Here is a 27572-nt window from a genome sequence, read left to right as displayed (position 1 = left end):
GCACTCATCTCGCTTTCAGGCCGAGGGAGCCAGCATTTGTCCACAGACAGCTTTCCGGGTCATGTGGCCAGCATGACTAAACTGCTTCTGGCGCAACGGAACTCCGTGACGGAAACCAGAGTGCATGGAAACACCATTTACCTTCCTGCCGCAGTGGTACCTATTCATCTACTTGCACTGGTGTGCTTTTGAACTGCTAGGTTGGCAGGAACTGGGACAGAGGAATGGGAGTTCACTCCATTGCACGGATTTGAACCACTGACCTTCTGATCAGCAAACCCAAGAGGCTCACCACAGCGCCACCCACGTGCTGAAAGTACATGTAGAAGTACAAGATAAATATAGCGGCATAAGATGATTTCAGCTGGTGAGAAGTGGACCACTAGAAGCTTACTTATCTTTTTGCTTTTAACAAATGTAGTTGAAATTGACATTGCTAAAAAGATTCATAATACACCTCCATCTCATTCTTCCAATATTTACTATACAGGAAATGATTGGGTGTAGAATAGACAGGTGCAACAGGTGGAGAAGGTCAGCGATATATCAACCAGCACATTGGACCTCCATCAAATTAGCTGATGTGCAGCTACTCTTTGTAAAGGTATTAATATGACTGCTGTTTTCTAAATCTGTACAATTTGTTCAAGACAACTTTTGCTTCATTTTGTTTTAAACAGATTTGAAATTTCTTATTTATACATAATAAATACAGGCCCTAAATAACCCCCCTACACTCTGCGGGAATCTTCTGCACAGTGAATTTATTGAACACATAGAGGGCTTCACTATAAATGGATGCAACATATCTGCTGGAAATTCCCAGACCTGTTTCCTTCCTGCAACTGGAATTTTAATATGGGGACCAACCACCACATGTCATTGTTTCCACAACACGAATCAAGTGGCAGATGCCCATCTTGACCCATTTTCTGACTTTTGGTTTTGAAGTGCTTGCATTTCATAGTGTATGACATATGGCTGCCCTGCAGTTTCTCAGCTGGAAATAGAACCCCGCTTTTTATGTTTAACAGCACAAACTGCCCCTCTTTGTCTCTGCCTTCAAGGGCTATAGAAGTGCCTGTCGTGTTTCTGGTTTAGAAGATGGGCAAGCGCAGCTTGGATGGCACAGCAGCTGGCAGTTGGTGGCAGAGGGGCTCAGGAACATGGGATGGGTCCCTGACACTCACCCAATGATCACCTGCGCTTTTTAAAAAATGACAAAAGTGAAGTGTGTGAGAGAGTGACTTACATCCAATGCTTGTGTTACGCCAGATTAAAAAAAAAAACCAATAACGCCGGCATGCAAAAAAACAAATATATCAGAAAAGACAAAACCATTACTCAAAGACATGTGCATTTAATCCAACATGGCCCAAGGTGTTACTTTGACAAGACTTGCTATTAACCCTTCTCTGTGCGGTAGGTAGGCCACTATTACCCTCCTTTTACAGGTGAGGTTGCAGGAGCGTGGCCTTAACTAAACGGTTATCGGGCTGCAGCCACCGGCCTCTCTGGGAGCAAGCCCCATTGAACTCAATGGGACTTACCTATTGGATTGCGTGGGGAAAGTCTCCACTGCAGCAATTCGGGATATACGGATGGGGCTTGGCAACTTCTTGTTCCCACGAGAGAGGAGATGTCTTTGCCAGACTCGGGACGTCTGGGTTAGTTAGGGATAGGAAGGAAATTCCCAGGTGAACACACCCACCCGGGCATCGCGATGCGGAGGAGGCCCGTAGTCTGGAGAGGCGAGAGGGGTCGAGCAGAGGCTTCTTTAAGCGCTTCGGGTGATTTCGCAGTGACAAATCTGGGGAGGGGACTAGAACAGCGCAGGGGAAAAAAGAGAGGTTTTTGTGTGTGTGTGTGTGTGTGTTTTTTTACAAAGTGGGGGAGGGCCCGTCGAGAGGAGGGAGCGTGGCGCCGATCCAAGGTGGTTTCCCGTAAACCACATGTTCCGGAGGGAGCGCTTTATAAGGCCGACGAGCCAGGCAGGCAGCACTGCGCGGACGGAGGCAGCATTTCCTGGGCTTCGCGCGAACTGAAAGCACACAGTCCCAACCCCCTTCGCCGGCCGCCGCCGCCGCCGCTGCAAACGGGATTAGCCTGCAAGAGGGGGAAAGAAGGCGCCTCCGCCGACGCTGTTTTCTCGTCAACCCGGATCTTAAGGCGGCGGATTGGGGCGTTTTCGGAGCGGGCTGCGTGCAGGGCCAAGGTAAGGAGGGAGCCAGACACCCCTATTCGCGGAAAAGCGGAGCCCGTCCGGAGCGGACTGCCTGGGTCTCTCCTCTCTCTCCCTCCTACAAAAATATATTCGAGTTGATAAGACTAGCAAGATGGGCAGCAGCGCGAGCCCCCCCCCCCCCGCGCCGAAGTAAGGGGTTCTGCCGGTCTGGAGTTGCCAAGGGCGCAGATTCCAACCCCCCCCCCCATTGCGTTTGGGAGACGGGAGTGGCGGGCGTGCTTCCTCGCGAGTAAGTTCGTGACTGCATTTTCAGCCGCGCAGCCTGCTCCTCCGAGGCGTGTGGGCTCGGCGTGTTTACGCGGCGGTTTACTCCGCAGCAAACACGAGGAGGGCCGCAGGGCTTGGCGCAAAGTTTGCAGCCAGGTATTCCGCTTCGGCTGGAGAGGGCTGCTGACGTACAAAGCCCTGCTTCTGATCCGTGTGTGAGAAACTTTTCTCATCCAAGCGTCTCGGGGCGAAGGGGTCTCCCCCCCCCAACAAAAAGTTGTATGGGTGAGCCCCGTCATGTGATCGATTATGCAGGGTGGAACTTACCTGCCCCCCCCAAATATTTTATTCAAGTTGGCACCCTTGGCATAGGGCGACTCGGTTTTGCTTTGCGCCCACCCGCTGCTTGGATCCAAATATTGAGGCTTCCCTTTCCCTGCGTTGTGCGCCGCCGCCTCCCCACCTCCCTTTCACGCCCTCCTGTCATTCTGCGCGGCCGAGGCTGCAAGCTGGTTAAGAAGGCTTCGGAGGCGGACGGGGTGGAGGTCTGACCCTGCCGTGCAACTCGGACACGTGTTCTCTCGGAAGTAAGGCCCGCGGCGTTTTAGATGCTTCAGTTGAGATTCCTGCTTTGCAGGGGGTTGGCCTAGATGACCCTCGGGGTCCCTTGCAGCTCCACGATTCTATGATTCTACTCCCCGAGCAAGCACAGGGCTGAATAGCCTTGCGTAGTTACAGTGCAATCCTATCCATGCCTACTCGGAAGTCAGCCCCAGTGAATTCAATGGAGCTTACTATCCGGTAAGTGTGGTTGCGATTGCAGCCTTAGTTGCCTCTGGCATGATATTTCAACTTGCCGCACTGTCAATACCTCAGGTTCCTGTATCATTGCCATCTGCCATGAGACATTGACAGTGCAAATATTGGCTGGAGTGGAGCTGCCCACATGATCCTTGTGGATTACTGTTCTCTGGTAACAAGTGTGCTGGCTTTGCAGCTCTGCCTTTCTATGCTCTAGCTGCAGAAAAAGCTTTATGATGCTCATATGAGGGTGGGTTTCACTGAGATCTGGGTGTGAAGCTGGGCTCGGCCTCCTGCAACACAGAAGCACCAGGTGCCCTCTAAGCATGTGCAGATTGTTTTCCCTTGCTGCAGATTAATAGCCATCTCCACTTCTTTGGAGTGAGAGGAAGGGGCATTTGGTTCAGAGGGTGAGACTCCTAGGAAGACTTGGCTTCCAGTATCCCCCAATGCAATTAAGTGCTCCCTCTTGGTTTTTAGGCTGAACAAGCAGGGTCAGCCCTACCAGTGGGCAGAGTGAGGCAACTGGCAGCAGATGTTGAGTCGCACTGAAGTGTTCGAGGGCAGAGCTGTGTGTGTCATACACGTAGCATCATCTGTGCCCTTAGATGCAATTGAGGTTAAGATCCTAGCGATGAAGAAGATTCAGGTATCAGTCTGGTCAGCATCTATGCAGAGTGTGTGTGTGGGGAGCAGAATATTGTCCTTCTTCCCTGATAGCAAAATGTCTTGACTCTGAGCAAGATGAGGATTACAGTCTTTCGTTTTACACTGAAATACTGGGGGAAGTCCTAATGTGCTCTGCATGTACTCACCTGCTGAAGGGATAGAAACTTTAATCTCCAGAGCTTTCTGTGACTGGGCAAGGTTAAATAAACAAAGCATGGCTCTGAAGCCTTTTCCAAACCTTATGTGTGATGTTTTCATTATTCCCTCCTCCCCTCCTTTTATGTTTCCTGTTTTCTGTGCCCAGCGACTGGACCAGCAGCTAGGTGCATTTGAGGGACTTTCCCAGTAATGCTTTCTTGCTGATGGATGTCATGGCATAGAAGGAGTCTCATGTGAGCTTGGGAGCAAAGTTTCTTTTGTAAACTGTGGAATGGAAGAAGCCAAGGAAAACAGTGGGTGGACATGCAAGGACATGTCAGGGAGAGACTATGTGCTTGAGAAGGAAGGAAGGAAGAATGAAATGCCTGGGCCAGCCTTTCCTACCCCTGTGCCCTCCAGTTGGCTGGGGCTGATGGGAGCTGCAGTCCAGAACACCTGGAGGACATCGAGTTGGAGAAGGCTGGCCTGGACTAGCTGAAATGAGAGGAGACTAGGCAGAAGGTGGGTGTAGCGATCAGCATCGAGTTAGGCCGGGTTAGTAAGGGTTAACAAAATAGAACAGGGAGTGGGCTCTGGCTGGGTATAAAAACCCACCCCTGGAGGGTAGTCCGTTGGTCATTGGTTGTTAGTTGAGAGTTAGAGATAGGGCTGGTTTAAATACTGAGGGGAGGCATAGGTGGTGAGTTAGTAAGAGTTAGAGATAGGGCTGGTTTAAATCCTGAGGGGAGGCATAGGTGGTGAGTTATTGAGAAGTCAGGTTAGACTCGTTAGAGAGTTTGAGTGCTTTTACTTACAGAAACATTTAGTTGACTTGAGTGGTATTAGGCCGGTAATATTCATAATATAGGAAACATCTGTTATATGGAACGTTAATAAGAGTATTACTGAAACCATTACGCATATGTACCTACAATAAAGCAGCATATTTTTATTTCAAACAACATCCTGGTCTGAAGTGATTAACAAGTGCCAGTTAGAATACTGGCAGCAGGTATTCCACTTGTCGTTGGCGCAGTCATCAATAGACCGTTAAACGTCCGGGGGTGCTGTGCAGGTCAGGGTGACCGTGACAGTGGGTTTAGTGTCTCACTAAGGTGGCACCAGAAGCTTCACAGCTGTTGCTGGAACACAAAGTACAATTGCTTGAGAAGTGACAGGGAGGCAGATGTAGGGGGGGGGGGAAACCCATCTGCTAGTCTCTTATATCACACACATCCTGACTCTCTCTCTCTCTCTGTGTGTGTGTGTGTGTGTGTGTGTGTGTTGCACCCAAATTGGGCTGGACAACTGGTTTTGTTCTGTGCTGGATACAATCCACAGTATTAAAAGTTCTACCTGGAGTACACCTGTTTAATGGACCTTTGTTAGTCATGTCCATTATTTTTTCTGGGTTTGTAGTTCTGCGTAGAACAAACAATGGTTGCAACCCCCTTTAGCTATGGAGATCTTGTCTGAGTTTTCCCCTGGAAGTTATTTGCAAATAACTCTCCTTGCAACAGAACCACAAGGAAGCTGGAGAAGGTTACAAACTAGCCCCTTCTGCCTGCCATAGGATACCCACCACATTGTCCCAGGCAAAGCCTTCCTCGGGAGGGAATTCCAGAGACTGGTTGTCTCTGTCTTGCCGCAGACAATGAGCAGGACCTCGGAGGCCAGTATCAACATCACGTGGGCGAAGGCAGTTAGCACTCTGGTTAGCAGACTGCTGAGTATCATCCAAGTGCCCAGCTGTCCAAGGGAGCTCCTGGAGATGAGCTGCCAGAAGTTCCCTTTGGCGGGGAGAGAAATAGCGAAACAGAGGCAAAGTTCCATCTATGGCAGTGGCCAGTGTCGGCTGCTTTGGGGGAAGAAGGAACAAAGCACGTGACACTTACATAAAATGACCTCAAGGAAGTTGGTGGATGCTTGAACCCAAGTTAGACTACAGCCCTCCACCCTAGTTTTGCCCTCTGTCTGAAACAGTTGCACAGCCTGTTAACGTGAGCACTGAAGTGTCTCCTGGCACTGAGCTCCAGAACTGAATGCATTATGGAAGGAAGAAGAGATAAATGCTTCTTCAAAAAAAGAAAAGGAAAATGCCTTCATGATCTGACGGAATGGCCAAAGAGGCAAAGGGGGCAATTCCAGGTGGGAAGGCTAAAAGGTGACAAATGAGACTTTCTCTCTTCCAGTGGCACCTTATTTCAGGCCATATGACCCTTGCTTAGAAAAATTGAAATTGGTGCTATGGAAGAAAAGAGGATTGGGACAAAGACAGCAATGAAGGGAGGATAAGATAATTTGGAAGAGGAAAGGAAGGCTGATTAATCGTGAGAGAATTTGAGCAATAAAATCTCAACACATTGTGGAAAACCAAGAGCTGTTTTTGTTTCCTTCCTAGGGGGAAAAAGCCAGTGCTGTCACAGACTGGCAAAGCCATATTTATCTGAATGTGCAGAATCCAGCTGAGGCCTAAGAACTGGGAAATTCCCAGCTTGGCTACAGCTGACCTCTCCTTCTCCTAATAAGAAAGAGGAAAAGGCGGTGGGGTGTGGGGAGGAATGGGAAAGGAATGCTTGCAGGCCAGATTTAACTCTTCCGAAGCTGCTGGGAAGGGTCCTCTTTCTGTTTTTATTCTTGCACACAACGGGAGCATCCGTGGCGTAATAGGACACCTCTGTGGTGCAGACCCCATACATAAATAGATGCCCAAGGGTAGCGCTTTCTGCAGGTCACCATGGGTGGCAGAAGGAAACGGTTATCTTTGGAGGCACGCCCAAAGTGTGGAATTGTCATGTAGTTATTTATTTTATATAATGGCAGAGTCCCAGCACCAAAAAGCCTAGTGGGAAAGTGCAAAGCGTACAAGTCTCGGAAGGAAGTAACAAGATGGTAGTTAAAGCCTCATCTCTCTTCATTTAAAAAATGTGAGGTGCAGTCATAGCTATAAAGTCTCCATCCAGAAGATGTTAATAATTCCTATATGTAGCAATTAACTCAAATCCCCTATAGTAAGATGTCTTGGCTAGATATTCGCAGTGGCCGGGGGGGGGGGCGCAAGAGTGAGAGGACAGAGTTGGGGGAAGTGACTGATTCTCCAGCAACTTGTGGCTTGGAAGGATAATGTGTGGCAGACCACACTGCAGGGGAGAAAGCGCTGGGTGCTCTTGTAAAAAGAGTTAAGTAAATTCTGCAACACTGTATTATATCTAAAAATAGCAAAATAGGCACATCCCTGGGCTAGCCAGACATAAATGCTTTGGGGTGCGTTTTTGCAGTGTAGTATGGATTTATGCTGAGCAGAAACAGAATTTGAATGAGAGAGGAGAAAGCAGATAGTGTTTTCTTTCCCTTCTCATAGTGCTAGAACAAAGGCCAGCCAACAAATCTGAATGTTGGTAGTATCATAGAATTGTAGAGTTGGAAGGGATCCTGAGGTTCATCTAGTCCAACCCCCGGCAATGCAGGAATATGCAGCCGCCCCATATGGGGATCGAATTTCCAACTGTGGCAGTTCCAGCACCATGCTGAGCTATCTACGTTGACAGGAACCCTATGGCCCTTAGCATTCCCAGGCGGTCTTCCATCCAAGTACTAACCAGGCCTGACCCTGCTTAGCTTCCAAGATCAGATGAGATTGGGCGAGTAGATTCATGACAGGGAAAACTACGGTACTTCTTCCCTTAGTGCATATGTTAAATCATGGGATTTGCTCCTGCAAGATGCAGTGATGGCTGTCAATCTGGATGGTTTAAAAAGGGTTTGGACAAATTCATGGGATGTGAGGTTGGCTCCTAAGCATGGTTGCCCTGTTCTACCTCCATTATGGGAAGTGGTATGCCTCTTAATACAGTTTGCTGGGGAGCAACTATGGGGTGAAAGGGCTTGCACTCGGATCCTGGTTCTGGGCTTCCTATAGGCATCTGGTTGGCCCCTGTGTGTGGTGGGAGGATGCTGGACTAGATGAGCCTTGGGTCTCATCCAGCAGGGCTGGATTCGTATTTTCGTATTTTCTTAGGTTTATGTTTATGTCCACGAGGCTAGAGGGTGCACGAAGGTGCAGGCTTCTCCCATGTTTAATCCTGACACTGTCTCATTTGTTGCACAGAAAAAGATGATCTCCCATATTGCAGCGGCCTTTCTCCTCCTTGCGGCCTGCGCGATCCATGGAACAGAGCAGAAGGACAGAAGTTGCAGCCGCTTAATCCATGATGTTCACCTCAATCGCCTGCTGGACCTGGTGAGTTGCTTTGCAATTAGTACAGCAAAGGTGGCAGGAAAGAATGGGTCAGAAGATGAATCACCTGGTTCTTACCCTGGGCAGAGGCACCTCTCCAGACAAGCCACAAACCATAGCCAAGGGGGAGACAAACTACAAGCCTGGGTTCAGGCCCAAAACAAAATATACATAGATCTCGTGGTGATGGCATAAAGTTACCATCTCCTTTGGTCAACAGAAGACAATGCCCCTGCTGTTTGTTACTTCAGCCTGACTTGGGATGCTGGATGATCTTGTTCAGTTTGCCTTTTTAAGCAAATGCATGAAAACTTCTAAAAATCAACAGGAAATATATTAATCCATCAGTGCCTGGAACTGTTTGTTTCTTCGTTCGCAAGCTGTTCTTGCCCTAAGGGCAGAAGTTGAGAAAGGGGAAGGTAGAAAATGAAAGTAGAGAAGAGATAGTGGAAGGAAATGGAATGACTGCTTTTAATTGGGGATAAATAGTGCCATTTTAATTGGGGATAAATGGAGCCAATATTGTGAGGAGGGAGTGTTAACACTGAGCATGCTACTAAGGAGGAGGTTCAGCTGGATGCAGCCTGGACTGTGCTGTGATTCTGCAGGCTAAAGAGCTTTTAGTGCAGCTGTGTGCATGCGTGCGCACTCTCACACACCCATTTCAGCGCTTCCCCTGTTGAAGACATTTAGTAGCTAAAAAGGGAGGTGCGGCATGGGGACCACTCCACAGATGCTTAGGAGGGTAATAAAGCATAGCTCCAGCAGGAAGTGCTAGTGCAATGATAGAATGGTAGAGTTGGAATGCACCATTCTAGTCATGGGGAGAGCAGGTTGGGGTGATTCAGAACCACAACATTCTGGGAACAAGTGCCTGGAATTTTCCCGACTTGATCCTGCCTGGATCACTGGGGAACTGCTGGGAGGTCTCTGCCAGTGGTTAACTGTCAAAGGTCCTGGCTTTGATCTTGCCTATAAGGAATTCTGTGGGCTTCAAGCAAGATTCTTTTCCATTGTCAGTCACAAGTGATTGTTGCAGCAAAGCATGATAGTTGGTTAGGAGAACTAGAAGCAACCAGGAAAAGAAAGTTTCACAGGACCAACTCAAGGGCTTAAACATTGGGAGACTGTGGCTCTCTGTGGCATCCCGATTAAGGATTGATAACTTGAGAAAAGTGTGTGGAGGTTCTGGCAGTTATGGGAATGGGACCTGCTGGCAGTTTACTTCCTGCAGAAGGTTAGGAAGACCTCAGATCCTCCATCCCCTTATCAAAATACCCTCATAAGCAGGCATCCCCAAACTTCGGCCCTCCAGATGTTTTGGACTACAATTCCCATCATCCCTGACCACTGGTCCTGTTAGCTAGGGATCATGGGAGTTGTAGGCCAAAACATCTGGAGGGCCGCAGTTTGGGGATGCCTGCTCATAAGCCTTGCTGCCCACCAAGGCAGTGCGTGGTATCTGATAATTGGTGTAACTATATTGAGAGAAGGCTGGAGTGGCTTGGGATCAAAGCTTACAGTTCTTGTACCTGCAGCATTACATAGAATTCTCTAGTTGAACCCTCTTCCATTTCCTAGGTTTGCATAACAGCTTGCTCCTTCTGTAGCCCAGACATGCATTAGGCACTAAGTTAATAGCCTTGGTTCCAAAGATGCTGATCGAGAGCATCTCCCTCTTCCCTCAAAACTGCATAGAGTGGCACAAAAGCCTGAGTTGGTCCTCCAAAAAGATCCTCTCTCTGAAGTCTTTTCACCTGCCACAATTTCTTGATTTGTGCCACCTTGACATCCATGTGGCTAACAAAGTGCAACTCTTGAACTGCTTCATGCTTAGTAAGACATTAGTCAGCTACCTTAAAAACCTTTTCTTGTGTTTATGGAGAAATTCAGAAATTAAATGGCGAGATAAAATTAAATGCTTATATGCTGTCCCCATCCTTTTGCCTTTGGGAGATGCCTTCTGCAAAACTTGTTGCTATGAGTTGCTAGTACATGCAGGTCCCACTACACAAACACTTGTTACAGAAAATTCGCTTATCCAAACGTGAGGAATTAGTACCCAAACCTTGCTATACATAATGCAGATTCAGATACCCCAACAGCTGGACCTGTGTGAAGTACTGTAAACAAATTAGTAGTAGTAGTAGTAGTAGTAAGGTAGTAGAAATCCCATCTGACTTCATTGCCCCAGCCACTCTGGGCAGCTTCTAACAAATTAAAACATTAAACACAGTAAAACATCAAACATTAAAAACTTCTTGTACAAGGCTGCCTTCAGATGTCTTCTAAAATTAAGATAGTTGTTTGTTTTCCTGACATCTGACAGGAGGGCGTTCCACAGGGCAAGCATGAAGGCCCTCTGCCTGGTTCCATGTAACCTCACTTCTTGCGATGAGGGAACAGCCAGAAGGTCCTCAGAGGTGGACCTCAGTATCTGGGCTGGATGATGGGGGTGGAGACACTCCTTCAGGTATACAAGGCTGAAGCCATTTAAACAAGCCTTTAACTTTTTGTGTTTTGCCGGTCAGTGACAGCTGTTTTGCCAGAAACCATGATGGGAGGGAGGGAGGGACAGAGGGAGATCAGACAATTAAGAGAGCATTTTGTTTCCTTCCTTGTTTGCCTTTTGCAAGGTTTCCCTGGTTTTGTTTTTTTTTCATCATTTGGGTGTCGAAATTCTGTGGTTGGGAACACCTTAGAAATTCCTCCACAGGAGTCAGTGGAAATCTTCCGCTTCTTATGTAAATGCTCGCTTCACAAACAAATTCCTGAGAATGCATTATGCTTGAATAGCGAGACCTGTATGTATTCTCACTTTCCAGGATTCAGCTCTCTCCCCTGGAAAGCTAATTTCTGGCTGTTTAGATGGGCACATTCTGTCTCTAGTACACAAGTTGAGGAATGCTAAAGCACCATGCAGCGCACAGCTTGCCACTTAACCCACTTCAGCTGCTGAGGTATATCAAAGAGTAACTATGCATTTCAAGTACATTTTTTAGGTTATAGCAAATCGCTCTCTTGCCATTTCCAAGCAGTGGAGGTGGTCAGCTTCATTGCAGAGTAATTAAGGGGTTTTTACTGCCATCTACAATGTGTAATAGTCAGGGTGTGGGGTTGAAGCTGAGTTTTGGTGTGAGATTAGGGGTCTTAAAATCATGCCACTAATTTCCCCTCTGAAGATGCTGGAGGAGAAAGCTCTAAAGCCTTAACATTACTTAAATTACTATGTAGAATCGAAGACACAATTGGTACTAATTATCTCTTGTTTGAGAGTGATAACACAGTGTCTGACTTGTACAAATAAACTTCTCTTCACAAAGTCTCTTCTGGGCTAAAAGTAATTTGATATATTTGGTCAAAGTTAACATTTGATCACTGCTCTATGATTGAGATTCTTACTTAGCTGTAATTTGGGCTTGCAACCACCAACCATTAAATGATTTCCTCTTTAAAAAAAAGAAGCTGAAAAAAGTAACTCGGTTTTTTGAAAAGCTTTTTTTTTTTACTTTTGGTGTGGTTTGCTTATCTTAAAGGGGCAATAAACTTTAATTAGGAGACTAATGAATGAAGACCTAGATATCTTGTAGTTCATGAGGTGAAATGAAAATAGTCTGTTCAGATTTTAGAAAATGCTCAGGAGAGAGCTCTGCTGTAAAATATGTGGTCTGGATTGCAAAGTGCTGGAATTTTTCTTTTTCTTTAAGTTTCTGCTGCTGCCCCTTTAAGTTTCTATGCAAGAAGCCAGGATGCAAATCAAAATGTTGTACTGCCTGCCAAGGATTAGGTTGTTTAACTAGCTGTTGCTGTGCTGACCCCGGAACTGTTCTTCTTGGTTCTATAGAATCCAAAATCCTGTGATCTCTTGGCCAAATGGAAATGGGATCACCTTTGTACAGTAAAACCAAAACTGAAAGTGAGATGCTCCTACTGCTGCATATGCCTCCCTCGTCTTTTAGGGCAGTGAACCTAAACTTTGCTCCCCCCCCCCACATTATGCTTGCTTCTGCCTGGGCTTCTCTGTGATGAATAAATGTTGCTGGCGGCTGCTCTCTCCAGATAATGAAGCAATTGTTTCCAGTTCGACATGCCCTCCTGGCAGTCCCATCTCGCCTTGGCCTGGCGCAGAAGCTCCAAATCATTCCCTGGTGTTTTTCCCTGACGGCACTGAGCTGAGATCGCTGGAGAAGGTGTTCTAAAGTGCTGAGTCAGCACTTGACTTGGAAGGCACAGGGTGGTAGACTCTTGACTTCTGCCTCTGGGCAAAGAGAGCCAGCTGTTTGCTTTGGTAAGGATTAGCATAGCTCAGAGCTGGCTCAATGGCCACCACATGGTTCTTGCTGGTTTGTAGCATGCCCCTGGTGCACTGACACCGGTCAGGGCAGAATATGCTTGTGCACATGCTACCACTACTGCTCTAATGTGCAGTGTATGTTTTCTAACAAATTGCAGTTCAGAAAATAGCAGGGTTCACATTGCAGGTGTCCTCTGTGATCTAAACTATATGCGCTCTGCTGAGTAGATGTGATGGGGGGAGCCCCCACTGCCTCAGCTGCTTAGTCAGACGAGATGCTGCAAATTTACCCAGAAACTTTTGGGGAGAGTTTTTTTGTTTTTTTAAAGAAGCTTAGGTATATTTGCAGCATCTTAGCTGGCCAAGTAGCCACGGCAGTGGATTGATTCCCAGCAAAGTGATGCAGCTGGCTGACAGAGTTGGCACTTGGATTATCAGTCCTGCAAAACCGTAAAAAGAAGAGGGTTCTTAGATACTCAAGCACACATTTCTAAATCGTGTCATACTGTCACTACTTGGCTGCCCCTAATCTCCGTAAACTACTTCAGTGCAGAAGGTAGAAGACTGTAGTCTGGCCCTTTGCGGTAAGCAGAGGGATGTCATCCTATACCTCCAGAATCGTCCCCCCTCTTCCTCACCCCAACCTCCCAGCCCAATAAAATATTCCTAGCAGTGTAGCCTGGTGGGGATATTCCTTCCTAGATGAAGGAAACTAAAAGTCCACTAAAGTTGCTTTGACTTGACTGTGCCTTTTTGTTACAGGTTGATAGCCAGATGATGAAGCCCTCTTGTGAGCTGTCCTTTGAGTATGTGGATGAGAGAAAGCTGGTGAGTTGGAATTGTGAGACATGCATCTGATGTGCTGCTGACACCCCTGTGGGACTTGGTGTGTGTTTGCCAAGGAATGCCTCGTGTTTAGACGGGGGGGGGCATTTTTCATCCCTGTTGGGCAATGTTCTGAGGACCACATACCACTGCTGGGGGTGGGAAAAGTGGGAAGGGCTAGACATACATCACTCTCCATCTTCTATCAAGGTAGTTGCATTTTAAGGCCACATTGCAGCCAAGTAGCATCCCTGGAGGAGGAGAACAGAGCAGGACAGCGAGGGATTGTGGCCTGGGCTGGCTCCCCACCCCCAATTGAGAACAGTGGCTTTGAACATCATACCTTCAGGGGACACCGTGCGCTATTGCACTGTTTGTGTTTTTAATACTATACTATGCTTTGAACATTATGAGCCTGTAAAAGCCTTAGGTTCATGTGCTTTCCCTTCACTCCCCACCTACATACACACCTCCCTCCTTCTTGTACGGTCACAAGTACCTTGGAAGTTTTCATCTCTGGTTGCAAACCAACCACTTTTATGTTGAAACCCAGGGGAATTGTGGTGTGGTGAAGATCCTGACTTATGTTCAAGATCTTAAGAATCAAATGATGGCTTATGATCCTAGTTGGTTGTCTATTCGTTGCTTAAACTAAGCAGACTTCCCCTGAATTTGGATATAAAAGAGGAACTTTGGTCTGGAATCAGGTGCTTCCAATCTCTTCCTTGGCCATTCCAGGTGAGGAGGAACTGTGCAAACACAAGCACATAAAACACTAAACCATACTTCAACTGTTGAACTGGGCCACTAGCTTAGCTGAGGAACCCCTGTGTATCTGCCAAATAATTTCATTTTGTTGTAGATTATTCTGGGCCATATCCTGGAACAGACACTCTTTTCCTGTGGGATTCTGGCTGGGGCCTGTTGAGATTTAAACACATGCCTGTGCTGTAGTAGCACAGCTTGTTGTGGTGGAAATTTGGTAATGGCAGAAGATGTGTTGCCTTTCCAGCAACTTGTCTCTCACTCCTGATCTTTGATGAAGCTTCTGAGGAACCCTGAGTTCACTGATTTAGAGAATGTGTGAGCTAAAATCCTGCATAGATGACCTTGTGGCTAAGTCACCAGTCATGGATTTGGTAGTCATGGAGTATTTCATCCTGAAGGACACTTGGAGAAATTTCTCTGCTGGCTTCAGGCTTTGGGGGAATTGTTTTACAGCAACCCTTGTTTGGGGGTTCCTCAAAGCTGCTAATGCCCATTCTCTTGGCCTGTTCTTCTGGACCCAATCCAATTACTCAGAGGGAGAAGCTGCTCCTCTTTTTCACTCTAACCACCATTCACTTGTTGGGAGAGGGAAGGGGGAATCTGCAGCACCAACAAGGAGAAGAAGCAACTGCCTCTGGGGGCTGATGATGGCAGATGCCGTGCATTGCTGATCTTTGACACCAGCCATGAGTCTTTCTATGATGGACACCTGTCCCTGTTGCCTTCTAGGACGACCCCAAATGCTTTCTCAGAGCAGCATACTCGCCTCTAAGAAACATCCTCGAAAGTATTGAATTCAAGCGCAATACTCCAAACTCTAACACAATGAAGGATGTAAAGGACTGGCACTTAGAAGTTGGAGACTGCATGGACATTAATAGCAGTGATGAAGAAGAGAGCAAGGTAACCTCTTACTTATCAGACTTGTCATTCTCACAGATGCTAACAGATCTGTGGTGAGACTTAGGAGACTAAATGGCAGCTGAAACGTGTGCTCTATGATAATACTTGTGTGACGTATGCACTTGCTCTACTGGCTAGGGTAGAGAACCCTCTGGCCCTTTTGATGTTGCTGGACTACAGCTCCCATCATTCCTGGCAGTTGCCTATGCTGGCTGGAGCTGATGGGAGTTGGGAGTTCCACAACATCTGGAGGGCCACAGCTTCCTCATCCCTGAGCTAGAGCACTCTCTTTGAAAACAGCAGTCTGTTAGGGCTGCTCTACACATGATGCTACTCACTTCTTTAGCTCTGGGGTGCATGGTTTAAAAAATAATAGCTGGTGCAGGACTCCTTGAGTCAGATCATAACCATGATGTAGGGGAGGAGTTTTAATCCATGATGCCTCCATTCAAATTACTGAGCCATTATGGTGTTGTGGGTGAAGTGTTGAAGTAGGACCTGGGAGACTAGAGTTCAAGTCCCCATTTGGGCATGAAGCTCACTGGGTGACTTTGGGCCAGTCACTGCCTCATAGCCTAATCTACTTTACAGGGTTATTGTGGGGATTAAAGGAGGGGAGAGAACCATGTACACACTTTTGAGATCCTTGGAGAGAAGGTGGGATATAAATGCAGTAACAAAAATTAGGCAGCACCTATGCTGGTTATCTGCAGCTGGAGGAAAACTGTTGACGGTTCTAGCAGCATCACAAGTGATGCAAGTTCTTCTCTGCACTACTGGGACCTCTTAGAACTCTTACACTGCTGAGTTCTCTCCAAATGGGGTTCAGAATCCATCGCTGAGAATTCAGAGGTGCTGGAAGCCTGCTTCGTGTAGTCAGATAGCCTTTGCTGGGTCACAGTGACTGCCTCTTGCTGCATATGCTGCCTTGGATATTTTTTTATGGTGGCTGTTTGGTTCTGGTAGATTCAGATAGTGGCTCATTGATTTCCACACACACACACACCTTTCTCTTTGTCTCTTACAGCACTGCACCAAGCCGTTCTCCCAGACTGCAAGGCAGATGCTGAAGCTGGTGCACGAGTACTTCAGCAAAGCTAAGGAAATCTTGTCCGAAGGAAATTTCAGCCATGATTGCAGCAGTGTCTTTGAGAAATGTTCCGACTCAGAAGGGAAGAGTGCAACATCTCCAGGTAACAGAAAATTCTGGGAGGTTTTGCATCTCCTGGCAGCTGCTGGGGAGCATTTGAGGAGCAGGAGGCTTCTAAGTTAAGTTGGCTTTTCCCAAACTGGCGCTGTCCAGATGTTTTGGGCTACAGCTGCCATTAGTCAGCCCTAGCCATCTGGGGGGTGTCGCTGCATGGGCAAAGGCTGAGGTACATGGAGCATTCCAGGCTGGGAGGGTATCCCAGAGCTGCTATTTGTGCGCATTTGTTTGTGTGCTTCTCTGTGTATTTACACTTGTTTGTGCGGTTACTAACTGCTAAAGCCTTAAGTCAACAGAAGTTCCATGTTTTTGAAATGAGCATTATCTCTTTGATCTGTGGCAAGGGCAAAACTGACTATGTTAAGAGTACAACAATCAATTCACGGCTCTCTGCATGCTCATCAGGACACAGTGGGACTTTTAGCATAGAATGTGGTGGTGCTTTCTCATACTTCAAAGCTGCAATGGACAGCTTTCACACACACACCCCAGTAAAATAGGTATTTCCCCCACATGGCTTAAGAGAAAATTTGAAATGTGTTGACAAAGGCTGTTCAAAGATCCCTTCCGAAGGGTTTCTTCTAACCTTGGAAGTTCTTTGCTCATGCAAAGTACCCTCTTGATGTACCCTGACCTTTACCAATAAAAGTCTTGTCTGCTTGTGGAAATCCCAGAAGTGGCTTGGCATACCATGTCTGTATGTGACCTGCAGAAATGGGATCTTCTGATGTTAAGGCCAGGGCAGAGATTTGGAGATGTCAGGCTTGTGGTGGCCCTCAAAACAGATTGGCCAGGCAGGGAGGCGCTGGGCTACGCAGACAAAGTTGAGAAGACACTGCATTGCTGTTGATGTTCTTATGCACATACATGCAACTCTCAGAAACAGCCTTAAGAAAAAGCCACCCTACTGCCCCGCCTTTTAGAAGATGCTCACATGGTCAGGCTTACTGCTTTGGCCTCAAGTGAACCACTTCCTAGCTTGGTTTGCCTGCTCATCCAGTCCAACCAATAGGCACAAGGACGCTGCCTGTTCTCTGAGTGGTGCTTGGTTGTGCCGGTGTGGAAAATGCCTGTCTTCCCCTTGAGTCCATATTCTATGTTCTGTCCCTGTGTGCACATGGCCTGCAATGCTGGGAAGGACAGTGAAGTAGGAGCACCATGCTCCCTCCCTTGATTCTTGCTTGATCAGCTGCTTCTTGCTTGACCAGCTTGCTCCTTCTGCTGTTCTGCTCATGGAGGCATGTGCAGAAGCTGTGGTTGCCCTTGCTTTGGCTTGCTGACCAGCTAAATCTTGAGCTGATGCCGTTCTTCCAGGGTTGGTTCTCTGGCCTCTTTGGTATCCTGTGTGCTCTCGGTAATCTTGGGCTGCATGTGATGCTCTGGGGAGTTGCTGTTCCTAGCTGACCTTGCAGTGTCTCGTTCCATCCATTGGTCCCTTGGAAGCCTTGTGGGTGCCTTGCTCCCTCTGCTTCATTTACTTGTTTTGTTGCTTTTTTGGCACTGGTCTGCCCCGCCTTAGCATGCTGGCTTTTGAGGGAAGGGGCTGATCTCGGCTTGAAGCATCCATTCTGTTCTTCTTGCTGGTTACTCTATGGCCATTCTCTTCTCTTTATCTGGATCTTTCAGGTGTGGTGACTGACCAGGATTGCCCGTGTCCAGCCACAAGCCCCATGAGTGGCAGAGGCTCAGCTTCTCTCCTTCCAACCTTTGAGCCCTCCTCTTCCATTGCAGACCGGCTGGACAGCAAAGAGGCAGCTGCCAGCACTTTCCAGCTCTTTATGCAGCCTGGCACCATGCAGACTCAAGGCGGGTCACAGGGTAGCACCAGGCCCAGGATGCCTAGGAGCACCCAAAGGGGCCAAGCAGCTGCAGAGCCCACGGATTTCGTAGCTAGCACTGAGGCTGTCATGTCCTCGCCGCCAGAAGAACTAGCGTTGGCAGCTCTGTCCACGAACATTGCATCCTTCCTGGACTCAGCCGTAACCCTTGATTCCTGGTCCCCCAGGCTCAAAAACATTTCTCCTCCTCCTTCTAGCCAACAAAGCATTGCGCCTATGGGGACAGGGTCTCCTCTCCCCGGTTCTGTTGCTGGCAGCAGCCAGACATGGCCCCATGAATTCCCTTCCCATTCTTCTCCTTTCTCTGGCTCAACCAAACCCTCCCTCAGAAAGCAGTGGCTTCGATCAACTGAAATGGATGTATCTGGTTGGGCTGTGACTGACACAGGCAGCACATCTGGCCTAACTTTGGCGTCTCTTGCCGGTTTGGACTCTGCAGAGAGCTCAGGGGTGCCCTCCAGTGGCAGTGGGGCAACCCTCTCGCCCAGGGACCCCCCACTCTTCCCTGTCTCTGAGGATCCTCTCTCTGCTGCACAACAGCTTTCTAGATTGGCGGTCACCACAAACAGTCCATCATCTCACAGGCAGGTACCCCCAGAAAGCTACTCCTGGGGGGCGGAGGGCAGCCGAGGTAGAGCCCCAGGAGTACTGCACAGCACCCAGCTCCGAGAGAGACGAGCGGAACAAGAAGAGGGCCCAGCCAAGGGCAGGGAGCCGGAGGATAGCATGGCAGGTCCCAGCTCTGATCTGAGCTTCATTCCTCCGAACACAGACAAGCACAGTGAGAAGCCAGAAGCCAGAGATACCCAAGGGATGGCTGTGACTTATGTGGTGGTGCCCAGTGTCCTGGGAATCCTGTTGGCCGTGGGTGGCCTGCTCTTCTACTTCCATAAATCCAGGGTAAGGTCCAGTCCTGACTTAAAACTGTTCTCCTTTATACTCTTTGGGTTGCAAATGTGGGGCATAGTGATACCTTGTGAATACGTCAATGTAGAAGGCGGAAGTGGCTGAACTCAAAGTTAACTCCCTCCGCTCAGGGTAGAACATTATTGGATGTGAGCAATCATCTCTCTGCATTTCTTTTATTGGGATGAGGGAAAGATTAGCCAGCTAGGTCTTAAGGGGCATGCGTGTCCCGGTGCATTCTTCCCCTGTCGCTGTGCCCTGCAACTGGATGTAATCCCAGACAATCCAAGCAGTTCTACAGCCACAAGTTAGATCTGTTTTTGTTTTTGTTTGATGGAGAAAACTCTCCTGTGGCTCTGCACCACAAAGTCTGGAAGAGTTCTTGGCAGTGAGAGCCTAGTGCTGGGGGTGAATGCTGCTGTCCTTGCTGGGTGATGTTGAGCGGATGAGTTCTCCTTCCTATGACATAGTTCTCTCATCTGTCTAAAGTAACAATGGTCACATTTTCCAGCCTAAATGGACTGAAAGTCTTCTAGGAGTTGAAAGTGATGCCTTTCCCAACAGGAACCAAATGGATATGTAGCAGTGGACCAGCGAGGTCCATTGTACTTCATCTTGGCAGTGGTGACTGACCACCTCTTCTGGTTCTGCACAGGGCTTAACCATTCTCACGCACACGCTTGATTCATGCCCTCTGCTTAAGAAGTCCTATAGGAAACTGAGAGCATCTCTTGATTTGTGGAGCTGCCTTGCAGTCAATCGATCAATAAGCTTTATTTGCATAGCTGACAGCCATAGCAACAGAATACACGCAATATACAATTAAAAACAACATGGATAAAAGGACCAGTCTTATGACTATGATTATCGATTAAAAGATAGCCCTTAGTCTGTGTATCGTTTAAAAGATAGCCCTTAGTAAGTGTATATGTTCAGAAGGTCGACTTATCGCTAATGTTAGGAGAGGGGATGTAGTTGTTTCTTGCATGCTAAAATATTTGTTATGCTTTCAGGCAGGTAGTCCTAATGGCAGCTTTCTTTTAATGCTGTCTTTATTGTTCACCATCTGCGGTGAGATCCCCGTCTCATGTAACGGCAGAGGGAACATGAGAGATTTTTTTTTTTTTTAAGTGTAGGAAGAGTGTGGTTGAGATGGCGTTCATGGAACTCTTATGGGGAAAAGTAGATTTAAAAGGCAAAGTGTTAAAAATGGTATGGGAAGACAGGGCAGGAACCTGGTGGCATATCCTCACCTGTGCCTATGACGCCAGTTCTATGGGTGCTAATGGCATTGGCATAAATAATAAAAATAATTTTATTTGTATTCTGCCCATCTGACGAGGTTGCCCCAAGGAAATTCCAGTTATGCTTGGGTTTGGGCTTTGGGGCTTGGGGTGGGCCTTTACCAGCAACTGGTAAAGTTGTTAGTTAATGGGTGAACTGATGGCCTACTAGCCCTCAAAACTACAACGAGAGCTTGCTGGGGCAACATGCCTGCTTGTCCTCCTAGGACAACCATAGCATCTCAAACGGCACAGCCAGTTTGACAATACTAGCCGTGCAACCTCACTCTTGCTTCATATCAACATTCCTTATAGTAGTAAATATTTCCTTTCTTCCACGCAGATGCTAGCCAGGAGGCGACTGCAGAGAAATGAGAGAAACCTGGAAAGACAAGAAGGAAGGTAAGAGGGTGGAAGGTTTGCATAACTCAGATGTATAACTAGGGTGAAATAGGCCCCTTGCTCTCAAATAGCTAATTCCTTGAGATTCCATCAGCCTTGGGAGGTTGCAGTGAGTTGTAGAGCCCATGTCTGAAAACTTAGTCTGTTCCCCACAGAATGCAGTTATTGGGTACACCAGCTATTGTTGAAAGAAAAGATGCCAGATGGATTTCTACCATATAGAGGGAGATGTAGTCTCGTGATGTATCAGTTCTTGCTTTTAGTCTTCAGTGCTGGACTTCTAATCCTTTTCTCTCTCTCCTCCTTTCCCCCCTAGGCCACTGAATAGAGGGGAGGGAGACCTGGAATTGCAGATACAGGAGGAGGAACTATGAGGTAAGAACAGGTTTTGATCTGATTCAGTAGGGCTACCCACTCCCTCATTCTGCATCTGCAGCAGCCAGCCAGGGTTCTAGCAGTCACGACTAGTAGCCACTCATAGCTTTATCCTCTGTGAATTTGTCTTAATTCCCTTCTAAGTTGCGCTACATCTTCTGGAAGCGAATTCCGTCGCTGTAACTGCACTGCATGAAGAATTCCTTTCATTCTGCCTACCTTGAATTTCCCACCATGCAGCTTCCCTGGATGATCTCAGGTTCTAGTACTGTGAGAGAAGCTCCCTGTCCACTCTGGCCCTCTTTTCCCAGAGAAGGTCTATTTGGAGGGGTTGTGTGTTCGTGGATGGAGCTGAGGCACATCCTTGTGCCACAAACAAATCTGGATGGGCGTGGGGAAAATGGGAGCTTTAGACCAGGCACCCCCAAACTGCGGCCCTCCAGATGTTTTGGCCTACAACTCCCATGATCCCTAGCTAAGAGGACCAGTGGTCAGGGATGATGGGAATTGTAATCCAAAAGATCTGGAGGGCTGAAGTTTGGGGATGCCTGCTTTAGACTCAGAGGCAGCTTTCCTCTGATTCCCAGCTACTGGGGACAGACCGAGGGCAAGGTTATTACCTTCTTGCTTGGCATGTGGTGCCTTGGCAGATGCCTTGGCTGGCAACTGCTGGAAATGGGATGTTGGAGTAGATGGGCCTGTGATGTGGTTCGCCATGGCTCCTGTGCTTTTTGTGTGTGCGCTCTGAAATTGGTTTATTGACCAGCCGAATGCCGTTGGGCACATGCAACCTGCTACCTCCTTTCTGCGTAGGGACATGTTTCCCGCAAATGTGTCTAAGTGCAGTGGAATGTGACTTTGTCCTTGGGGGCAGCCGCAGATAAGGATCTATGCAATTTGTGGTGCATTCTTGGTTTGGGGGTGGGGACTGAGGAACGGCTTAGAAAACTACCACTTGCTTGCAGGGCTTTGCTGTTGTTGTTGTTGTTGTTGTTACGTTTGGAGTCACCCTTGTGTAAAATGTGGGAGCAGAATGTGGCCCTCCTAGGATGTGTCCGAGTCAAAGCTGCTGGTCGTTAAAACCTGCCCTGTTTCAAAGACTAGATGAGTCTCATTTGAAGGTCTGCTGCCGCCTCCTCCCCACATTCCAGTTTAAGGCTCTTGGCCAGATGCAGACTTTTGTTGTTGCATCTGAGATCTACGGATGAAGGGCGGTTTACAAATTTGATAAATGAATGAATAATTGACCAAATCCTCTCCCCTTTCCAGAAGAAAGTTCTGGAGAAAAACTATACCTTTATTAGGTCAACATACTTTGGTTGACCTAATAAAGGTATAGCTCTAATAAGGATTTTGGAATACATTTTCCTGAAGTTCTGTGATTTCCCATGGCTACATTTAGATCAGCCACACATGACACTAGGCTCAGCTCAGGGCTTGGAGGGGGGGAGAGGAAGGTATAACTCAGGCACCCCCAAACTTCGGCCCTCCAGATGTTTTGGACTACAATTCCCATCTTCCCCGACCACTGGTCCTGTTAGCTAGGGATGATGGGAGTTGTAGGCCAAAACATCTGGAGGGCCGCAGTTTGGGGATGTCTGGTATAACTGCTCAACTTTCTCCTCTCCTGTTTAAAAGTGCACTCCCAAAGCTGCCTTCCCATTGGGGGGCGGGAGGTAAGAAAATTCCATACTCATCAAGAGGCAAAAGAAGAAAAATCCTGTGAGTTAAGTCCTCCATTTCATAGAAACACTGAGTAAACTCTTTAAGCAAGCAAAATTTGGTTAGTAAACTAGCTTAGTTTTGAACTGTGTATCTGGCAATATTGCTGTCAAAAATCGGGCTCTATTTAAAAAACAAACAAACCCCTTTTGGTAGTCTGTCTTAGTGCTTTGATCCTTCCTATGGTGCTATTGTTGTTGTTGTGATTGTCAGCTGAGAAGGGATTTTTTAATATTATTGTTGCATTTTTGTTTTTGTTCTAAATATGAACTGTGTTCTATTCATAAATTGCTTTAATTTTCCCTGAAGAGGAAAATTATTAAAATGGAAATCTGCCTTGGTCGAGTCCTGCAAAGTGGCTTGGCCTATGCTTGAGCCTCACACACACCCCTTTGTGGTTAGACATTGTGTCATTGTAATGCTTGTCTTCTTCTTTCCAGCTGGACCCCTTTCCCTCTGGGATGACAAGCCACGTGGGGACTGGGCAGTAAGCCCCTCTTTTTTTAAAAGGACAGCCCTCTCGTTACTACTGGGAGAAATTAACACAAACTGGACTCTGGGAACTGAAGCAATTGCAGTCCCTTCCCGCAAATAGTGTTTTCTCTTCCCAGACATGTTTTAAATTTTTTGCGATGGAAAGGGATTCATCGGGAAATGGACGCTATATTTATTCCTGGGATTCAAGGTTGGCTTTCGTACTTAACTGCAAGCTGCCCTCTTTCTGCCAGTCAGACAACAAGCTGGAACTTGGTGGGAAGGATGGAAACTGTTTGGAAGCTGACTTTGGACTTCAAAAGGCCTCTTCTGATGGTGAGAGGGAGTTTCGAAGAACCACTGTGCCCTATTGCCGCCCAGAGTGGAAAGGGTGACATCCTCTCCAGAGGTGGATGTTGAGTCTGCAGTTTGAACAGCTATGTATCTGGGAAAGAAGACTCTCTTCCAGGGCTTCCAGCTCCTTTGGAGAAGACATAGAATCTTGGGCCTTATATCTATATATTTTCCTAGACATAACTCCCCATAGATATGAATAATGGCAAGTTGTGGTTCTGGAGAGAGAATGGGCACTCTCTCCCCACCTGCCTTTAAGCCATGTGTATAATGTAGCCCAAGGAAGGACACCCATTTTCCCTCCTCCCCTGCAAAACAGCCTCCATTTTTAACTCCCCAAATAGCCTAATCCATTAATCTGAGAGTTTGCTATCCCAGTGGCCTTCTATGTCTTCACTCCAGAGACCCCCTTTTATTAATCCCAACCTACAAAACGGGACCCGCTTTTAACTTTTTATCAGGACGAGCAGGGGTCACTTAATAAAATTTGATTTTAGTTGCACTTTAGGGCAGACTAGATAAGGAATGCAGCACAGCCTTATGATGATGACTCCTAGCTTAAGATGGCTTTTAGAAAAAATGGGGTTAGATAAATGTAGCACCATGCAACTGTCCCATCGATGGAAAGATTTCTGCTTGTGCAATGCCACCCCCCCCCCAAAAAAATCTGTTTTCGGGATCTCCCAACTCTCCAGTGCAGAATAAGGGAGAGAAGAGTGGGTAGTCAATTGCACAAATAGAAATCCTTGTTCTGTTGGATCTCTGTCTTTATCAGAGCTCTGCTGGATCAGACCCGAGTAGCTGGCAAGTGGGCTGTGAGCATAATAGTCCTTTCCTGCTGCTCCCCAGCATCTGGCATAGTGCTTCTGATACTGGGGGTGATAGATAACCACAACTTTTATCCGCCTGGAAAAAGTGACGTGTTTAAATCACTGATGCAACCCATCAACCGAAATCCAGTGTGTTACACACTCCGGTAATATTGTCAGAAAATGTAGAATATAACATCACTCCCAGTTCCCCATACCCCACCTGCATTGTGTCTTGACCCAAACAGGAAGTGATGCCTTGTAAGCCAGGACATGAACAGATCTGGCACTGAAGTGGTTGCAGCTGTAACTATATCCATAGGAGAGATGCAGCCTCTTCCAACTGTGTTTATCCACTTCCCAGAGCCTGCTGAACAATGCAGGGCACTGCAGGGAAGTTCAGCAGTACAGAAGTTAAATATATTGGCACTGTGCAGTGAACACCCCCACCCTCGGTGAGCTTGGCCCTTGGAACTGCCAGAGCTATGCCACTTTACAGAGATTGACACTAACACACACACACCCCGCAGCCTTGATCTCTTGTACCAATGGAAGGAAAGTGTTAAGACCCACCCCTCCCATCTTCCACAAATTAATTTAGGAAACTTGGGGACTTTGGTAATCTGTGTTCCCATGCCTACATTTGCCAAGTGAAAGCAGAAATGGTGGGGGAAACTTGCAGGGAAACATTGGAAAGTCGGGGTGTACATAACAACAACATAAACTTGCTGTTTCTCCTCCAAATGCCCCTGCAAGCACTATTCCTCCCAGCTGGGTTTACTTAGAATTTGAGAATATGGGTGGCGGGCAAGGGTTAAGTTGTTGTTTAATGGTGTGAAGGCATTTTCAGGGGAGAATCTAATGGGGGCTACCTGCCACCGTACCCGCTGCCTATCCCCTGCAGTGCTACACCCTCAATTTAGGATGCCAAACGTATCACGGGTTTGAGGACCACCCTGTGTTTAATGTGTATTTCTGCTCGTAACCTTAATAATTGCTGACCCGGGGGCTGCTACTGGAGGTTTTCTCCAAGAGGACGCACACTTCCCTTGTCCCCCTGTGCATCTCTTTCCATGTTGTAGTGGAGAGCTGATGCATAGAGGGCCAACGGGAGTTGCCGCAGCCCAGCTCTGAAGTGAAGTGAAGCTCTTGCACTTTGTATACTTAACGTGTTTTGCCTCCCGTGCGCTGAGAACATTCCCACCCTGGATTGAATGAGTGAGTGTCAACGAGTGAGTGCATCTGGTCCAGCCTCTTGCCATTCCATGCCTCTTCTCCATCCGCCCTCGCCACAACCAGCAGCCCTTATCTGCCTCACCTCTTGCCCTCCCCTGCTTTCTCCATCTCTGCTTGTAGCTGTGACGCTGAGCTGGCCTCAGGGTAACGATGCTGCCTTTCCCCATTTGTGCTTTAATGTAATGGATGAAATGTTGATAAAACTGTATTGGAGGAAGGTGTGGGTGCAACTTGCCAGGCTCTGTAAGTGGGTGATTGTGCCATGTATGTTGCTCCATTGATGTGAGCAGGCCTCCATGTTTGCACCGGACGCTGGAGTCTCTTATTATTCAATGTGCCATTGCATCATATTGTGCCTTGTGTGTGTGCAGCATTCTGAGACCCTGAGGGCATATGACCTGGTTGGTGTCCAGGGCTTGCACACACCAGTTTTGATCTTGCCAATTCAATGATCCTTGCAAAAGTGGTAGAAGTTGACTTATTTTATTTCTGCTTGCCCTTGTACATTGCAGCAAAGGGGGCCTTCAGTGAAACATCATTTGCCTCCCCTTCTTGGCTCCTAGTTGAGCTGCAGTGCTCATGAGCAGCTTGCTCACACCGCAGAGGCAGACAAGTTCCCTCTTTGTTTTTGGCAGAGACCAAGCATTAGCTGCTTTCATAGGTCAATGAGCCACGGCATAGGACTACCTTTTGACATGCATCAGATGAAGAACAGTCCCTGTTTGTTTTAGCACCCTGTGGCCAGGTTTGCAATGGTGTTTGGATGCAGCAGTCAGTACGTTCCATCTTGCACGCTTATTCACCAGCACAGGAAAACTTAAGATCTGGCCTTAATGCCTTAACAGCCACCCTTCCCTTGCCTCTTTTTATTAATATAGGAAAAACCAATGAAGAGGAGTTCCTTTTTTAAAAATGGAGTTACAATTCTGGTTCAGACTGTGTTCTTTTTATATATATATTTTTACAAACAATGAAATATTTTATATTAAAGACTTTTTTTAAAAAAATGCTGTTTAAATGTTTATTTAAAAATAGGAAAGTTTGTATTTAATAATAAAAACACGAATGTGTGTAACACTTTTTAAAGTTCTGTGTGAAGTTGTCATTTTTACAATTGGAGGGTTTGGAGAGGAGGAATGTAAAAAGGGTAAAGGGACCCCTGACGCGCGGTGTCCAGTCGCGGACATCTCTGGGGTTGCGGCGCTCATCTCGCTTTATTGGCCGAGGGAGCCAGTGTACAGCTTCCAGGTCATGTGGCCAGCATGACTGAGCCACTTCTGGCAAACCAGAGCAGCGCACGGAAATGGTGTTTACCTTCCCGCAAGAGCGGTACCTATTTATCTACTTGCACTTTGATGTGCTTTTCGAACTGCTAGGTTGGCTGGAGCAGGGACCGAGCAACGGGAGCTCACCCCGTCGCGGGGATTCGAACCGCCGACCTTCCGATTGGCAAGCCCTAGGCTCTGTGGTTTAACCCACAGTGCCACCCGCATCCCTTTTACAAGGAATGTATTGGGGTAAATTATTAAGCCATGCTTCCTGAGCAGCTTGGAGGCGGTCAGTCATCCAGACATTGTACAGGGCCAGAGCTGCAGAGCTTAAGCATCCAAGCATCTTGTACTGTCACATTTTCTGCTCTAACTAGCAGAAAGTACATGAATCCCAAGATGGAACAAGAGGTTCTAGGGATATAGCACCACATAGAGATGGACGAGGCATGCAGAGGGTGATTTCAGGTATGCACGAATAGAAAATCAAGGTCAGTAGGGGAAAAGGCAACTCTCAGGGAACAACAAGAAGTGGAGATAAGGAAGAGGCCTGATGGATTGTGCAGAATCCTATCCCCACAGCAGCCAGCCAGATGCCTCTGGAATGAGTA

At 47.4% G+C, this 27572-nt stretch overlaps 1 protein-coding gene across 2 annotated transcripts; it reads left to right on the top strand.

Moving 5' to 3' along the window:
- The first annotated feature begins 1933 nt into the window (after positions 1-1933).
- Positions 1934-26779, top strand: CSF1 (colony stimulating factor 1). Of its 2 annotated transcripts, none has more exons than XM_035123179.2 (9): positions 1934-2215; positions 8169-8300; positions 13354-13419; positions 14914-15087; positions 16115-16280; positions 17921-19032; positions 20665-20723; positions 21040-21098; positions 23261-26779. In XM_035123179.2, the coding sequence occupies exons 2-8, from the start codon at positions 8175-8177 to the stop codon at positions 21095-21097; spliced, it is 1761 nt and encodes a 586-aa protein (XP_034979070.2). In that variant the 5' UTR covers positions 1934-2215; positions 8169-8174; the 3' UTR covers position 21098; positions 23261-26779. The 2 variants fall into 2 exon arrangements, with proteins under 2 accessions (XP_034979070.2, XP_060132967.1); XM_060276984.1 differs by having other exon boundaries at positions 1948-2215; positions 18905-19032.
- The last annotated feature ends 793 nt before the right edge of the window (positions 26780-27572 follow it).

The sequence above is a fragment of the Zootoca vivipara genome, chromosome 7 (assembly GCF_963506605.1).
Source record: "Zootoca vivipara chromosome 7, rZooViv1.1, whole genome shotgun sequence".
Lineage (NCBI taxonomy): Eukaryota > Metazoa > Chordata > Lepidosauria > Squamata > Lacertidae > Zootoca > Zootoca vivipara.
Note: the sequence above shows the minus strand (reverse complement) of the source record. Positions and strands in the feature narration are given on the sequence as shown.

Coding starts and splice junctions, on each gene's coding strand:
- CSF1 (XM_035123179.2), top strand. CDS start 8,175: ATGATCTCCCATATTGCAGCGGCCTTTCTCCTCCTTGCGGCCTGCGCG. Junction 13,420..14,913: donor ATGTGGATGAGAGAAAGCTG/GTGAGTTGGAAT, acceptor GTTGCCTTCTAG/GACGACCCCAAATGCTTTCT. Junction 15,088..16,114: donor GTGATGAAGAAGAGAGCAAG/GTAACCTCTTAC, acceptor TGTCTCTTACAG/CACTGCACCAAGCCGTTCTC.